Genomic DNA, 16,975 nt, shown 5'->3' on the forward strand with positions numbered 1-16,975 from the left:
TTACCAATCTACCAGCAGCATGGTAGAGTGTCTAGTGTTGATATACAGTGATGTGTTGGTTACCTATCTAACAGCAGCATGGTAGAGTATCTAGTGTTGGTTACCAATCTACCAGCAGCATGGTAGAGTGTCTAGTGTTGATATACAGTGATGTGTTGGTTACCAGTCTAACAGCAGCATGGTAGAGTATCTAGTGTTGGTTACCAATCTAACAGCAGCATGGTAGAGTGTATAGTATTGGTTACCAATCTAACAGCAGCATGGTAGAGAGTCTAATGTTGGTTACCAATCTAACAGCAGCATGGTAGAGTGTCTAGTGTTGGTTACCAATCTAACAGCAGCATGGTAGAGTATCCAGTGTTGGTTACCAATCTAACAGCAGCATGGTAGAGTGTCTATTGTTGATATACAGTGATGTGTTGGTTACCAGTCTACCAGCAGCATTGTATAGTGTCTAGTATTGGTTACCAATCTAACAGCAGCATGGTAGAGTATCTAGTGTTGGTTACCAATCTAACAGCATCATGGTAGAGTGTCTAGTATTGGTTACCAATCTAACAGCATCATGGTAGAGTATCTAGTGGTGGTTGCCAATCTACCAGCAGCATGGTAGAGTGTTGATATAGAGTGATGTGTTGGTTACCAATCTAACAGCAGCATGGTAGAGTGTCTAGTGTTGATATACAGTGATGTGTTGGTTACCAGTCTAACAGCAGCATGGTAGAGTATCTAGTGTTGGTTACCAATCTAACAGCAGCATGGTAGAGTGTATAGTATTGGTTACCAATCTAACAGCAGCATGGTAGAGTGTCTAGTGTTGATATACAGTGATGTGTTGGTTACCTATCTAACAGCAGCATGGTAGAGTGTCTAGTGTTGGTTACCAATCTAACAGCAGCATGGTAGAGTATCCAGTGTTGGTTACCAATCTAACAGCAGCATGGTAGAGTGTCTAGTGTTGATATACAGTGATCAAATCCAATTAATTTATAAAGCCCTTCTTACATCAGCAGATATCTCAAAGTGCAGTACAGAAACCCAGCCTAAAACCCAAAACAGCAAGCAATGCAGGTGTAGAAGCACGATGGCTAGGAAAAACTCCCTAGAAAGGCAGGAACCTAGGGAGAATCCTAGAGAGGAACCAGGTTCTGAGGGATGACAAGTCCTCTACTGGCTGTACTGGGTAGACCGGAGGAACCAGGCTCTGAGGGGTGACCAGTCCTCTACTGGCTGTACTGGGAAGACCGGAGGAACCAGGCTCTGAGGGGTGACCAGCACTCGACTGGCTGTACTGTGTAGACCGGAGGAACCAGGCTCTGAGGGGTGACCAGTCCTCTACTGGCTGTACTGGGTAGACCAGAGGAACCAGGCTCTGAGGGGTGACCAGTCCTCTTCTGGCTGTACTGGGTAGACCAGAGGAACCAGGCTCTGATGGGTGACCAGTCCTCTACTGGCTGTACTGGGTAGACCAGAGGAACCAAGCTCTGATGGGTGACCAGTCCTCTACTGGCTGTACTGGGTAGACCAGAGGAACCAGGCTCTGAGGGGTGACCAGTCCTCTACTGGCTGTACTGGGTAGACCAGAGGAACCAGGCTCTGATGGGTGACCAGTCCTCTTCTGGCTCTGCCGGGTGGAGATTATAACAGAACATGGTAAAGTTTTTCAAATGTTCATAGATGATCAGCAGGAGATTGCAACAGAATGTATCACTATCAGTACATAGTAACTACTGTGAGTCAACAGTAGGTAGTAGGAATATTGGGACACAGCAGTGAGTCAACAGTAGGTAGTAGGAATATTGGGACACAGACAGTGAGTCAACAGCAGGTAGTAGGAAGATGTTCAAATGTTCATAGATGACCAGCAGGGTCATATAATAATAAACTGGAGCAGCAGCACGGCCAGGTGGACTGGGGACAGCAAGGAGTCATCAGACCAGGTAGAACTGAGGCATGGTCCTAGGGCCAGGTGGACTAGGGACAGCAAGGAGTCATCAGACCAGGTAGACCTGAGGCATGGTCCTAGGGCCAGGTGGACTGGGGACAGCAAGGAGTCATCAGACCAGGTAGACCTGAGGCATGGTCCTAGGGCTCAGGTCCTCCGAGAGAGAGAAAGAGAGAATTAGAGAGAGCATACTTAAATTCACACAGGACACCGGATAAGACGGGAGAAATACTCCAGATATAACAAACTGACCTTAGCCCCCCAACACAAACTACTGCAGCATAAATACTGGAGGCTGAGACAGGAGGGGTCAGGAGACACTGTGGCCCCATCCGATGATACCCCCAGACAGGACCAAACAGGCAGGATATAACACCCCCCACTTTGCCAAAGCATAGCCCCCACACCACTAGAGGGATATCTTCAACCACCAACCTACCATCCTGAAAGCCCACAAAGATCTCCGCCACGGCACAACCCAAGGGGGGGGACGTCAACCTGGATGTGTTGGTTACCAATCTAACAGCAGCATGGTAGAGTGTCTAGTGTTGGTTACCAATCTACCAGCAGCATGGTAGAGTGTCTAGTGGTGGTTACCAATCTACCAGCAGCATGGTAGAGTGTCTAGTGTTGGTTACCAATCTAAAAGCAGCATGGTAGAGTGTCTAGTGTTGGGTACCAATCTAACAGCAGCATGGTAGAGTGTCTAGTGGTGGTTGCCAATCTAAAGAAGCATGGTAGAGTGTCTAGTGTTGGTTACCAATCTAACAGCAGCATGGTAGAGTGTCTAGTGTTGGTTACCAATCTAAAGAAGCATGGTAGAGTGTCTAGTGGTGGTTGCCAATCTAAAGAAGCATGGTAGAGTGTCTAGTGTTGGTTACCAATCTAACAGCAGCATGGTAGAGTGTCTAGTGTTGGTTACCAATCTAAAGAAGCATGGTAGAGTGTCTAGTATTGATATACAGTGATGTGTTGGTTACCTATCTAACAGCAGCATGGTAGAGTGTCTTGTGGTGGTTACCAATCTACCAGCATTATTGTAGTGTCTAGTGTTTATATACAGTGATGTGTTGGTTACCTATCTAACAGCAGCATGGTAGAGTGTCTAGTATTGGTTACCAATCTAACAGCAGCATGGTAGAGTGTCTAGTGTTGATATACAGTGATGTGTTGGTTACCTATCTAACAGCAGCATGGTAGAGTGTCTAGTGTTGGTTACCAATCTAACAGCAGCATGGTAGAGTATCCAGTGTTGGTTACCAATCTAACAGCAGCATGGTAGAGTGTCTAGTGTTGATATACAGTGATCAAATCCAATTAATTTATAAAGCCCTTCTTACATCAGCAGATATCTCAAAGTGCTGTACAGAAACCCAGCCTAAAACCCAAAACAGCAAGCAATGCAGGTGTAGAAGCACGATGGCTAGGAAAAACTCCCTAGAAAGGCAGGAACCTAGGGAGAAACCTAGAGAGGAACCAGGTTCTGAGGGGTGACAAGTCCTCTACTGGCTGTACTGGGTAGACCGGAGGAACCAGGCTCTGAGGGGTGACCAGTCCTCTACTGGCTGTACTGGGTAGACCGGAGGAACCAGGCTCTGAGGGGTGACCAGCACTCGTCTGGCTGTACTGTGTAGACCGGAGGAACCAGGCTCTGAGGGGTGACCAGTCCTCTACTGGCTGTACTGGGTAGACCAGAGGAACCAGGCTCTGAGGGGTGACCAGTCCTCTTCTGGCTGTACTGGGTAGACCAGAGGAACCAGGCTCTGATGGGTGACCAGTCCTCTACTGGCTGTACTGGGTAGACCAGAGGAACGAAGCTCTGATGGGTGATCAGTCCTCTACTGGCTGTACTGGGTAGACCAGAGGAACCAGGCTCTGAGGGGTGACCAGTCCTCTACTGGCTGTACTGGGTAGACCAGAGGAACCAGGCTCTGATGGGTGACCAGTCCTCTTCTGGCTCTGCCGGGTGGAGATTATAACAGAACATGGTAAAGTTTTTCAAATGTTCATAGATGATCAGCAGGAGATTGCAACAGAATGTATCACTATCAGTACATAGTAACTACTGTGAGTCAACAGTAGGTAGTAGGAATATTGGGACACAGCAGTGAGTCAACAGTAGGTAGTAGGAATATTGGGACACAGACAGTGAGTCAACAGCAGGTAGTAGGAAGATGTTCAAATGTTCATAGATGACCAGCAGGGTCATATAATAATAAACTGGAGCAGCAGCACGGCCAGGTGGACTGGGGACAGCAAGGAGTCATCAGACCAGGTAGACCTGAGGCATGGTCCTAGGGCCAGGTGGACTAGGGACAGCAAGGAGTCATCAGACCAGGTAGACCTGAGGCATGGTCCTAGGGCCAGGTGGACTGGGGACAGCAAGGAGTCATCAGACCAGGTAGACCTGAGGCATGGTCCTAGGGCTCAGGTCCTCCGAGAGAGAGAAAGAGATAATTAGAGAGAGCATACTTAAATTCACACAGGACACCGGATAAGACGGGAGAAATACTCCAGATATAACAAACTGACCTTAGCCCCCCAACACAAACTACTGCAGCATAAATACTGGAGGCTGAGACAGGAGGGGTCAGGAGACACTGTGGCCCCATCCGATGATACCCCCAGACAGGACCAAACAGGCAGGATATAACACCCCCCACTTTGCCAAAGCATAGCCCCCACACCACTAGAGGGATATCTTCAACCACCAACCTACCATCCTGAAAGCCCACAAAGATCGCCACAACGGCACAACCCAAAGGGGGGGACGTCAACCTGGATGTGTTGGTTACCAATCTAACAGCAGCATGGTAGAGTGTCTAGTGTTGGTTACCAATCTAACAGCAGCATGGTAGAGTGTCTAGTGTTGGTTACCAATCTACCAGCAGCATGGTAGATTGTCTAGTGTTGGTTAGATGTTTTGATAAATGACTATCTGAGGCAGGGTAGATGAGCAGGTGTCCACATACTTTTGGTCATGTAGAGTATTTTCAATTATTATAATGATGATTAAAAGACATCCGTACATAATTTTGATAAGTGACTATCTGAGGCAGGGTTGATGAGCAGGTAGTGATGATGCTTGTTTTGATAAGTGATTATCTGAGGCTGCTTTCTTGATCTTGATCAATACCATTAGTTAGATTTTCTCTGCAATTTGGACCAATTTGATCTGAAAGAAGTGATGGACAAAAAAACACTTCCTGCTATTTGAGAAATGCCTAGTCAACATTAAACAATTCCTGCTATTTGAGAAATACCTAATCAAATCAAATTGTATTTGTCAAATCAAATCAAATGTTATTTGTCAACAACAATAAACACTTCCTGCTATTTGACAAATACCTAGTCAACAACATTAAACACTTCCTGATCTAGTGTGGGATCAGGGCTATAGATGGTGTCATCTGCATATAGAGGGACCTTTCATCAGCAATGTTTTCACACAGGTTATTAGAGAGATAGTGAGCAATAATGGCCCAAGAATAACCCTGCAGCACTCCAGTATTAACAGAACCCTGCAGCACTCCAGTATTAACAGAACCCTGCAGCACTCCAATATTAACAGAACCCTGCAGCACTCCAGTAATAATAGAACCCTGCAGCACTCCAGTATTAACAGAACCCTGCAGCACCCCAATATTAACAGAACCCTGCAGCACTCCAGTATTAACAGAACCCTGCAGCACTCCAGTATTAACAGAACCCTGCAGCACCCCAATATTAACAGAACCCTGTAGCACTCCCGTATTAACAGAACCCTGCAGCACTCCAGTATTAACAGAACCCTGCAGCACCCCAGTATTAACAGAACCCTGCAGCACTCCAGTAGTAACAGAAAGATGGTCAGAAGTCATGAACAGAATAGAACCCTGCAGCAATAATTCACTGTGTCAAAAGCCTTGGACAAATCAATTAGCAAAGCAGCACAATGCTGTTGACAATACATTACATTCTCTATAGTATGTATCACTATCAGTACCTTGTAACTACTGTGAGTCAACAGTAGGTAGTAGGAATATTGGGACACCAAAAGTGAGTCAACAGCAGGTAGAAGGAATATTGGGACACAGGCAGTGAGTCAACAGTAGGTAGTAGGAATATTGGGACACAACCAGTGAGTCAACAGCAGGTAGTAGGAATATTGGGACACCACCAGTGAGTCAACAGCAGGTAGTAGGAATATTGGGACACAGACAGTGAGTCAACAGTAGGTAGTAGGAATATTGGGACACCACCAGTGAGTCAACAGCAGGTAGTAGGAATATTGGGACACAGCAGTGAGTCAACAGCAGGTAGTAGGAATATTGGGACACAGCAGTGAGTCAACAGTATGTAGTAGGAATATTGGGACACCACCAGTGAGTCAACAGCAGGTAGTAGGAATATTGGGACACCACCAGTGAGTCAACAGCAAGTAGTAGGAATATTGGGACACCACCAGTGAGTCAACAGTAGGTAGTAGGAATATTGGGACACCACCAGTGAGTCAACAGCAGGTAGTAGGAATATTGGGACACAGGCAGTGAGTCAACAGCAGGTAGTAGGAATATTGGGACACAGCAGTGAGTCAACAGTAGGAATATTGGGACACAGGCAGTGAGTCAACAGTAGGTAGTAGGAATATTGGGACACAGCAGTGAGTCAACAGTAGGAATATTGGGACACAGGCAGTGAGTCAACAGCAGGTAGTAGGAATATTGGGACACAGTCAGTGAGTCAACAGCAGGTAGTAGGAATATTGGGACACAGCAGTGAGTCAACAGCAGGTAGTAGGAATATTGGGACACAGCAGTGAGTCAACAGTATGTAGTAGGAATATTGGGACACCACCAGTGAGTCAACAGCAGGTAGTAGGAATATTAGGACACAGCAGTGAGTCAACAGTAGGAATATTGGGACACAGTCAGTGAGTCAACAGTATGTAGTAGGAATATTGGGACACAGCCAGTGAGTCAACAGCAGGTAGTAGGAATATTGGGACACAGACAGTGTGAAAGTGTGGGAGGTTTAGACGTGTGAGGAGTGTGTTGTGAAGGCTGTGTGCTGAGCAGCTGAATACACGATGAGGGAGGAAGACCAGCTGAATACATGATGAGGAAGGAAGACCAGCTGAATACATGATGAGGGAGGAAGACCAGCTGAATACATGATGAGGGAGGAAGACCAGCTGAATACATGATGAGGAAGGAAGACCAGCTGAATACATGATGAGGGAGGAAGACCAGCTGAATACATGATGAGGGAGGAAGACCAGCTGAATACATGATGAGGAAGGAAGACCAGCTGAATACATGATGAGGGAGGAAGACCAGCTGAATACATGATGAGGGGGGAAGACCAGCTGAATACATGATGAGGGAGGAAGACCAGCTGAATACATGATGAGGGAGGAAGACCAGCTGAATACATGATGAGGGAGGAAGACTAGCTGAATACATGATGAGGGAGGAAGACCAGCTGAATACATGATCTATAACAGAGGAAGGAATGATGAGGGAGGAAGACCAGCTGAATACATGATCTACAACAGAGGAAGGAATGATGAGGGAGGAAGACCAGCTGAATACAGGATGAGGGAGGAAGACCAGCTGAATACATGATCTATAACAGAGGAAGGAATGATGAGGGAGGAAGACCAGCTGAATACATGATCTACAACAGAGGAAGGAATGATGAGGGAGGAAGACCAGCTGAATACAGGATGAGGGAGGAAGACCAGCTGAATACATGATCTCTAACAGAGGAAGGAATGATGAGGGAGGAAGACCAGCTGAATACATGATCTCTAACAGAGGAAGGAATGATGAGGGAGGAAGACATGTTGATATTTTAGCAGCCAATCATTTAGCCAGATTTACCAATACAACCTCTGATCACATGTCCAGTATTCATGACTCACCAACAAAGAGTTGAACGGTGGTTTCCTTCACCTGGCTGGTCAGTGTTGGAATGAAGCACCTGTAGCTTCCAGCATCAGAGAGAGTAACTCTGTTCAGCTTTAAGGAGACGTTGCCGTTCTTCAGTTCTTCATGAAACATTGATGTCCTTCCCCTGTAGGATGGAAACTGCTCCTCATTCGAGTCTCGACCTTGACGGTAAAGATGGACGTTTCTTATTTTCAGGTTCAATCCTGTCCACTGCACTAGCATATCCTTAGCACTGACATTGGGTTTCAGGGAACATGGTAGAATGACGTCATCACCAGCTAAGGCATCAACTCGGTCAACCGAACCAACAACCTGAACCTCAGACGACCCTGGAGAAAAACAAAGGACACACAGTTAAAGACAACTGGTAACTAACTTCCTGTTGCTCCATGGATTCTGGCCCATATGAATGGACAAAGACCTCAATCACCTGACATTAATTCCTATGTGAATTGAAGCCAACTGAAGTCAGTTGAGATGGTGTCTCATGTGGGAGATTTATGTAGACAGTTTGAGCTACTCCAGGAAGTGACGTTACAGGCTAGCTCAATGCTGCCCCCTCTCAATAAGTAACTCAAGTTGAAGGCCAACCGGGGTACTGCAGGCTTCCATGAGAAACTATACACTGAGTTAACAAAACATTATGAACACCTGCTCTTTCCATGACAGACTGACCAGGTGAATCCAGGTGAAAGATATGATCCCTTATGTATGTCACCTGTGTACACAGCTTCCATACAGCCCACAACATGCTGCACTATAATTCACAGCAAGGACTGCAAATCAAACAGCAGTGCATTACCACCCACACCCCCCTCGTCCCATTACCGCCCACACCCCCCTCGTCCCATTACCACCCACACACCCCTCGTTCCATTACCACCCCCCCTCGTCCCATTACCACCCCCCCCCCCCCCCCTCGTCCCATTACCGCCCACACACCCCTCGTTCCATTACCACCCCCCCTCGTCCCATTACCACCAATACACCCCTCGTCCCATTACCACCCACACCCCCCTCGTCCCATTACCCCCCCCCCCCCCTCATCCCATTAACCCCCCCCCCCCCCCCCCGCCCCGTTGATGTGCTTCACATTGGAGGTCTGGGTTCGGATTCACAGGATTTTTGTGTCAATCTGACTAATTGTTGAAACTACGTATTTTGCTCTTTTGTTCTGTTATTCAAAGGTGCTGACAGGAGAAACACTTTCACATCCAAGACTACAGATAGAGGTGCTGACAGGAGAAACACTTTCACATCCAAGACTACAGATAGAGGTGCTGACAGGAGAAACACTTTCACATCCAAGACTACAGATAGAGGTGCTGACAGGAGAAACACTTTCACATCCAAGACTACAGATAGAGGTGCTGACAGGAGAAACACTTTCACATCCAAGACTACAGATAGAGGTGCTGACAGGAGAAACACTTTCACATCCAAGACTACAGATAGAGGTGCTGACAGGAGAAACACTTTCACATCCAAGACTACAGATGGAGAGAGAGTTTGTCATAAGGTGGCTGCAGCAGCAGACAGAGAAGGAGGCAGAAAGGAGAGGACAGAACAGAGCAAGGAAAGGGCAGATAGACCCAGAGAAACATGGACACATTTACATACACACATACCTGTAAGGCAGGGGTGTCAAAGTCAAATGGACGGAGGGCCAAATAAAAAAATCAGCTACAAGACGAGGGCCGGACTGTTCGAATGTTCATTGAAAAAATTTTAAATGACGCATATAGTCTAGTGAACCTAATTGAACCTACTGAAAACCTAACAAATATATTACAATATGATCAGATAAATAAAGCAATATTTTCTTATGGCTCTGTCAGTAATCTTTAATTTTCAACAGACACAAAAGACAAATTTCCTTTATATAAATATCCCCATAACATGAACATTAAATGAAAGAAACCGGTATTCAAGGCACCATCAGTAGACTATATTTTCTATTTTAGCAAAAGTGGGCTAAATTTACTTCAAAGAAAAAACAATAATAGCAATTTTCTATCATCCACTCAACTGAAATATTTTTAAAATATAATTGGATTGAAATACAAAAAAATAAAGTGCAAAAATCTATTAATCAAAAACAACACTTTGTTTAAGGAGAAGTAACATGCAGTGAAAACAAATATTAAATTTTAACTTTTAAACTTGAACTGAGTAAAAACTCTAAATATGTGATTGCACAGTAATGTTCACTTGTTTGAGGTTGAGGGTGATACTTGGTGGTGTCCCATCTTTTCCACAAGTTCATCAATGTTCGGGGTAAGGCTCTGAGCTGAAGAAATCCTCAGAATTGAGTGGAGGTGTTCAGCAGTAAGTCGACTTCTGTGTGATGTTTTGTTCAGGTTCATCAAAGAAAACAGTTGTTCACACAGGTATGTGCTGCCAAACATAGACAACGTTTGAGCAGCCTGGATGCGCAGCTGGGGCATTGTGCCGGGGAGGAAACGGGCGAACTCCGCAGCACCCACTGCCGCATATTTTGCCCTCAGTGCATCATTGCATTGGAGGTCAATCAACTCCATTTGGAGGTTTGGTGGTGAGCTTTCCACGTCAACAGCAAATGGGTTACCGAGCAGTTCCAACCTGCTTTTTTGTGCTTCAAAGTCAGCAAATCGGCGTCGAAAGTCAGCGGCAAGCATACCTATTTTATCAGCCAACTGTGTGCTCGGGAACGCACTGGTAGAGAGCTTCTCTTTCATGGTCTGGCAGCTGGGAAAGTGGCTCAAATTTTCTTTCCGCATCTGCGTCTCCCACAGAGTCAGTTTGGTTTTAAATGCCTTCACTGTACTGTACATATCAGAGATGACACGATCCCGACCCTGCAGCTGCAAGTTTATTGCATTCAGATGACTCGTAATGTCACACAGAAAAGCCATTTCACACAGAAACATTTCGTCTCGGAGTTGTGTTGTGTCTTTCCCTTTGCTGTCCAAGAACAGACAAATCTCCTCACGAAGCTCGAAACATCTTTGAAGCACCTTTCCCTGGCTTAGCCATCGCACCTCTGTGTGATAAGGCAAATCACCATGCTCCGTTTCTAACTCCGTCAGAAATGCCTTGAACTGGCGGTGATTCAAACCTTTGGCTCTGATAAAGTTAACTGTGCGCGTGATGATGCTCATTACATGCTCCATTTTCAAGGCTTTACCGCACAACGCTTCCTGGTGTATGATACAATGATAAGCTGTCAGCTCACCTGTCGCGTTTTCCTCTTGCATCTTTTCCCGTATCTTCGCCACCAGTCCGCTCCTGTGTCCACACATCGCAGGTGCTCCGTCGGTTGTCAAACCCACGAGTTTTTCCCAAGGCAGCTCCATCTCATTTACACATCTTGACACCTCTTCATACAAATCATGCCCCGTAGTTGTGCCATGCATAGGACGTAAAGCCAAAAACTCCTCTGTCACGCTTAGGTTGGAGTCCACTCCGCGGATGAAAATTGACAACTGGGCAATGTCAGAAATGTCGGTGCTCTCATCCACAGCCAAGGAATATGCAATAAAATCTTTTCCCTTTTTCACAAGCTGCTCTTTTAGATTGATGGACAACTGGTCTACTCTCTCGGCAATGGTGTTTCTGCTCAGACTCACATTTAAAAAGAGTTGCCTTTTTTCTGGGCAAACTTCGTCACAAACTTTAATCATGCAGTTTTTGATGAAATCCCCCTCCGTAAATGGCCGGGCTGATTTAGCGATCTCTTCTGCCAAAATAAAACTGGCCTTGACAGTTGCGTCCGCGTGTGTGTCCGCGTGTTTCGTTTCATAATGTCGTCTCAGATTATACTCTTTCAGTACCGCCACACTTTCTCCACACAGAAGACACACAGGTTTTCCAGCTACCTTCGTGAACATATACTCCGACTCCCACCTTGTTTGAAACCCCCGGTTCTCAGTATCCACCTTCCGTTTTGCCATTTTTGATGGGTATCTGAAAGTTAATTTTACTGTGATGCTGACGACTGCTGTGCCAATAAATATTGAAATGAAGCAGCCTACTGCTCGGTGCGTCACCTTTGCATTGTGGGAAATGTAGTATTGGTGCGTGTAAAAGATCTGCGGGCTGCCGGCTTGCTGCGGGCCGGTTCTAATAATAAATCAAGATCATCCCAGGGGCCGTAAAAAACCTTCTTGCGGGCCGGATGTGGCCCGCGGGCCTTGACTCTGACATATGTGCTGTAAGGGATAAACACTGACGCTTTGAACATTATCTGGAGATAATGGAGGACTTGGTATATTATCTGGAGATAATGGAGGACTTGGTACATTATCTGGAGATAATGGAGGACTTGGTACATTATCTGGAGATAATGGATGACTTTGTACATTATCTGGAAAATTGAGGAATCGGTACATTATCTGGAAATAATGGAGGACTTGGTACAGTATCTGGAGATAATGGATGGCTTGGTACATTATATGTAAAACATGGAGGACTTGGTACATTATCTGGAAATAATGAAGGACCTGGTACATTATCTGGAAATAATGGAGGACTTGATACAGTATCTGGAGATAATGGATGGCTTGGTACAGTATCTGGAGATAATGGATGAATTGATACATTATCTGGGGATAATGGGGGAATTGGTACATTATCTGGAGATACTGGAGACCTTGGTACATTATCTTAAAAAAAAGAGGACTCGGTACATTATCTGGAAATAATGGAGGGCTTGATACATTATCTGGAAATAATGGAGGACTTGATACATTATCTGGGGATAATGGAGGACTTGGTGCATTATCTGAAAATAATGGAGGACTTGGTACATTATCCGGAGATAATGCATGACTTTGTACATTATCTGGAGTTAATGGATGAATTGGTACATTATCTGGAGACAATGGAAGACTTGGTACATTATCTGGAAATAATGGAGGACTGGGTACATTATCTGGAGATAATGGAGGACTATGTACATGATCTGGAGAAAAAAATTAGGACTAAGTACATTATCTGGAAATAATGGAGGACTTGGTACATTACCTGGAAATAATGGAGGACTTGGTACATTATCTGGAGATAATGGAGGACTTGGTACATTATCTGGGAATAATGGAGGTCTTGGTACTGCTTGATTAGTTCCAGATAATGTACAGAGCCAGAGTTGATTAGTTCTAGATAATGTACAGAGCCAGAGTTGAATAGTTCCAGATAATGTACAGAACCAGAGTTGATTAGTTCCAGATAATGTACAGAGCCAGAGTTGATTAGTTCCAGATAATGTAAAGAGCCAGAGTTGAATAGTTCCAGATAATGTACAGAGCCCAAATTGATTAGTTCCAGATAATGTACAGAGACAGAGTTTAATAGTTCCAGATAATGTACTGAGAGGTGGCGTTTATCCCGCTAATACCATGGTTGCCAAAGAAAACAAGCATGCATTTAATGGTAAAAATGACATGTTTTCATTGATATTCATAAATTCATACCTTCCACTGCACCTGGTTGTTAGTTCATTCAGTTAGGTTGTTAGAGAAGCAGACTGGTTGTTAGTTCATTCAGTTAGGTTGTTAGAGAAGCAGACTGGTTGTTAGTTCTCTCAGTTAGGTTGTTAGAGAAGCAGACTGGTTGTTTGTTCTATCAGTTAGGTTATTCGTTATATCAGTTAGGTTGCTAGAGAAGCAGACTGGTTGTTAGTTATATCAGTTAGGTTGTTAGAGAAGCAGACTGGTTGTTAGTTCTATGAGTTAGGTTGATAGAGGCAGACTGGTTGTTAGTTATGTCAGATACGTTGTTAGTTCTATCAGTTAGGTTGTTAGAGAAGCAGACTGGTTGTTAGTTATGTCAGTTAGGTTGTTAGAGAAGCAGACTGTTTGTTAGTTATATCAGTTAGGTTGCTAGAGAAGCAGACGGGTTGTTAGTTCTATCAGTTAGGTTGTTAGTTATGTCAGTTAGGTTGTTAGAGAAGCAGACTGGTTGTTAGTTATATCAGTTAGGTTGCTAGAGAAGCAGACTGGTTGTTAGTTCTATCAGTTAGGTTGTTAGTTATATCAGTTAGGTTGCTAGAGAAGCAGACTGGTTGTTAGTTCTATCAATTAGGTTGTTAGAGAAGCAGACTGGTTGTTAGTTATATTGTTAGGTTGTTAGAGAGGCAGACTGGTTGTTAGTTCTGTCAGATAGGTTGTTAGTTCTATCAGTTACGTTGTTACAGAAGCAGACTGGTTGTTAGTTCTATCAGTTAGGTTGTTAGAGAAGCAGACGGGTTGTTAGTTCTATCAGTTAGGTTGTTAGTTATATCAGTTAGGTTGCTAGAGAAGCAGGCTGGTTGTTAGTTATATCAGTTAGGTTGTTAGTTATATCAGTTAGGTTGTTAGTTATATCAGTTAGGTTGTTAGTTATATCAGTTAGGTTGCTAGAGCCATATTTATGACTATAAAGAGAAAACGTTTTACCATCTGAATTCTTTGTATCGCGTCAATTCAGACCTGAATCTGTCTTTACCTCGGTGTAAAACGTCTCCGCTTGCTAGTCATAAACATGGCTACACTTCCTTTAGTCTAACAATTTAACACCCTCTACTTTATGACACTTCCTTTAGTCTAACAATTTAACACCCTCTACTTTATGACACTTCCTTTAGCCCAACAATTTAACACCCTCTACTTTATGACACTTCCTTTAGCCCAACAATTTAACACCCTCTACTTTATGACACTTCCTGTAGTCTAACAATTCAACACCCTCTACTTTATGACACTTCCTGTAGTCTAACAATTTAACACCCTCTACTTTATGACACTTCCTGTAGTCTAACAATTTAACACCCTCTACTTCATGACACTTCCTGTAGTCTAACAATTTAACACCCTCTACTTTATGACACTTCCTGTAGACTAACAATTTAACACCCTCTACTTTATGACACTTCCTGTAGTCTAACAATTTAACACCCTCTACTTTATGACACTTCGATACAGCTACGTTAGAAGAGCATTTTCGTTAACCCTGACCAATTTCCTAACCTTAACTAATTATCCTAACCTACATCGTAAGTTCTCCTAACCTGCTACTAAAAAGGCACTGCCTTATCTTAGTATTGTGTAAATAGTGTTTGTCTGCCACGGACACCACCCTACAGCACCACCACCCTACAGCACCACCACACCCCAAACTGTCCTGTCTGCCACGGACACCACCCTACAGCACCACCACCCTACAGCACCACACCCTACAGCACCACACTCCAAACTGCCCTGTCTGCCACGGACACCACCCTATAGCACCCCCACCCTACAGCACCACCACCCTACAGCAACACACCCCAAACTGCCCTGTCTTCCACGGACACCACTATATAGCACCACCACCCTATAGAACCACCATTTCAATTAGTAACAACTTACGATGTGAAATGACCAAAGAACATTGATCATATAAAATGAATGTGACTTTCACTGTCAGTTGTTAACTTGCTAGATAGGTGTGAGTAGTATGGCAGAAATTACACTAATTTAATCAGAGAGAAAGGCAGAGTTATCACCATGTTGCTGCATGATACCTAACTAATGATTCAGGAATACTCCCTGGGGGCTGTATATATTGTAGATATACTCCCTGGGGGCTGTAGATATTATATATATACTCCCTGGGGGCTGTAGATATACTCCCTGGGGGCTGTAGATATTATATATATACTCCCTGGGGGCTGTAGATATTATATATATACTCACTGGGGGCTGTATATATTATATATATACTCCCTGGGGGCTGTAGATATACTCCCTGGGGGCTGTAGATATTATATATATACTCCCTGGGGGCTGTAGATATTATAGATATTCTCCCTGGGGGCTGTAGATATTATAGATATTCTCCCTGGGGCTGTAGATATTATAGATATACTCCCTGGGGGCTGTAGATAGTATAGATATTCTCCCTGGGGGCTGTATATATTATATATATACTCCCTGGGGGCTGTAGATATTATAGTTATACTCCCTGGGGGCTGTAGATATTATAGATATTCTCCCTGGGGGCTGTAGATATTATAGTTATACTCCCTGGGGGCTGTAGATATTGTAGATATTCTCCCTGGGGGCTGTAGATATACTCCCTGGGGGCTGTAGATATTATAGAAATTATCCCTGGGGGCTGTAGATATTATAGATATTCTCCCTGGGGGCTGTAGATATTATATATATTCTCCCTGGGGGCTGTAGATATGATATATATAGTCCCTGGGGGCTGTAGATATTATATATATACTCCCTGGGGGCTGTAGATATGATATATATACTCCCTGGGGGCTGTAGATATTATATATATTCTCCCTGGGGGCTGTAGATATGATATATATACTCCCTGGGGGCTGTAGATATGATATATATAGTCCCTGGGGGCTGTAGATATTATATATATACTCCCTGGGGGCTGTAGATATGATATATATACTCCCTGGGGGCTGTAGATATTATATATATTCTCCCTGGGGGCTGTAGATATGATATATATACTCCCTGGGGGCTGTAGATATTATATATATACTCCCTGGGGGCTGTAGATATTATATATATACTCCCTGGGGGCTGTAGATATTATAGATATACTCCCTGGGGGCTGTAGATATTATATATATACTCCCTGGGGGCTGTAGATATTATAGATATACTCCCTGGGGGCTGTAGATATTATAGATATACGCCCTGGGGGCTGTAGATATTAAATATATACTCCCTGGGGGCTGTAGATATTATAGATATACTCCCTGGGGGCTGTAGATATTATAGATATACTCCCTGGGGGCTGTAGATATTATAGATGTACTCCCTGGGGGCTGTAGATATTATAGATATACTCCCTGGGGGCTGTAGATATTATATATATACTCCCTGGGGGCTGTAGATATTATAGATATACTCCCTGGGGGCTGTAGATATTATAGATATTCTCCCTGGGGGCTGTACATATTATTTATATACTCCCTGGGGGCTGTAGATATTATATATATACTCCCTGGGGGCTGTAGATATTATAGATATTCTCCCTGGGGGCTGTAGATATTATATATATACTCCCTGGGGGCTGTAGATATTATATATATACTCCCTGGGGGCTGTAGATATTATATATATACTCC

At 44.2% G+C, this 16,975-nt stretch overlaps 1 protein-coding gene across 1 annotated transcript in view; it reads right to left on the bottom strand.

The window, feature by feature from the left end:
- LOC139417003 (butyrophilin-like protein 10) overlaps window positions 1-16,975 on the bottom strand; it is a 137,012-nt gene that overhangs the window by 81,477 nt on the left and 38,560 nt on the right. Inside the window, exon 2 of the mRNA XM_071166235.1 lies at window positions 7,851-8,207. Coding sequence (XP_071022336.1) covers window positions 7,851-8,207 — 357 coding nt within the window. The remainder of the gene's footprint in view (window positions 1-7,850; window positions 8,208-16,975) is intronic.

This window comes from Oncorhynchus clarkii, chromosome 9 (genome assembly GCF_045791955.1).
Source record: "Oncorhynchus clarkii lewisi isolate Uvic-CL-2024 chromosome 9, UVic_Ocla_1.0, whole genome shotgun sequence".
NCBI lineage: Eukaryota > Metazoa > Chordata > Actinopteri > Salmoniformes > Salmonidae > Oncorhynchus > Oncorhynchus clarkii.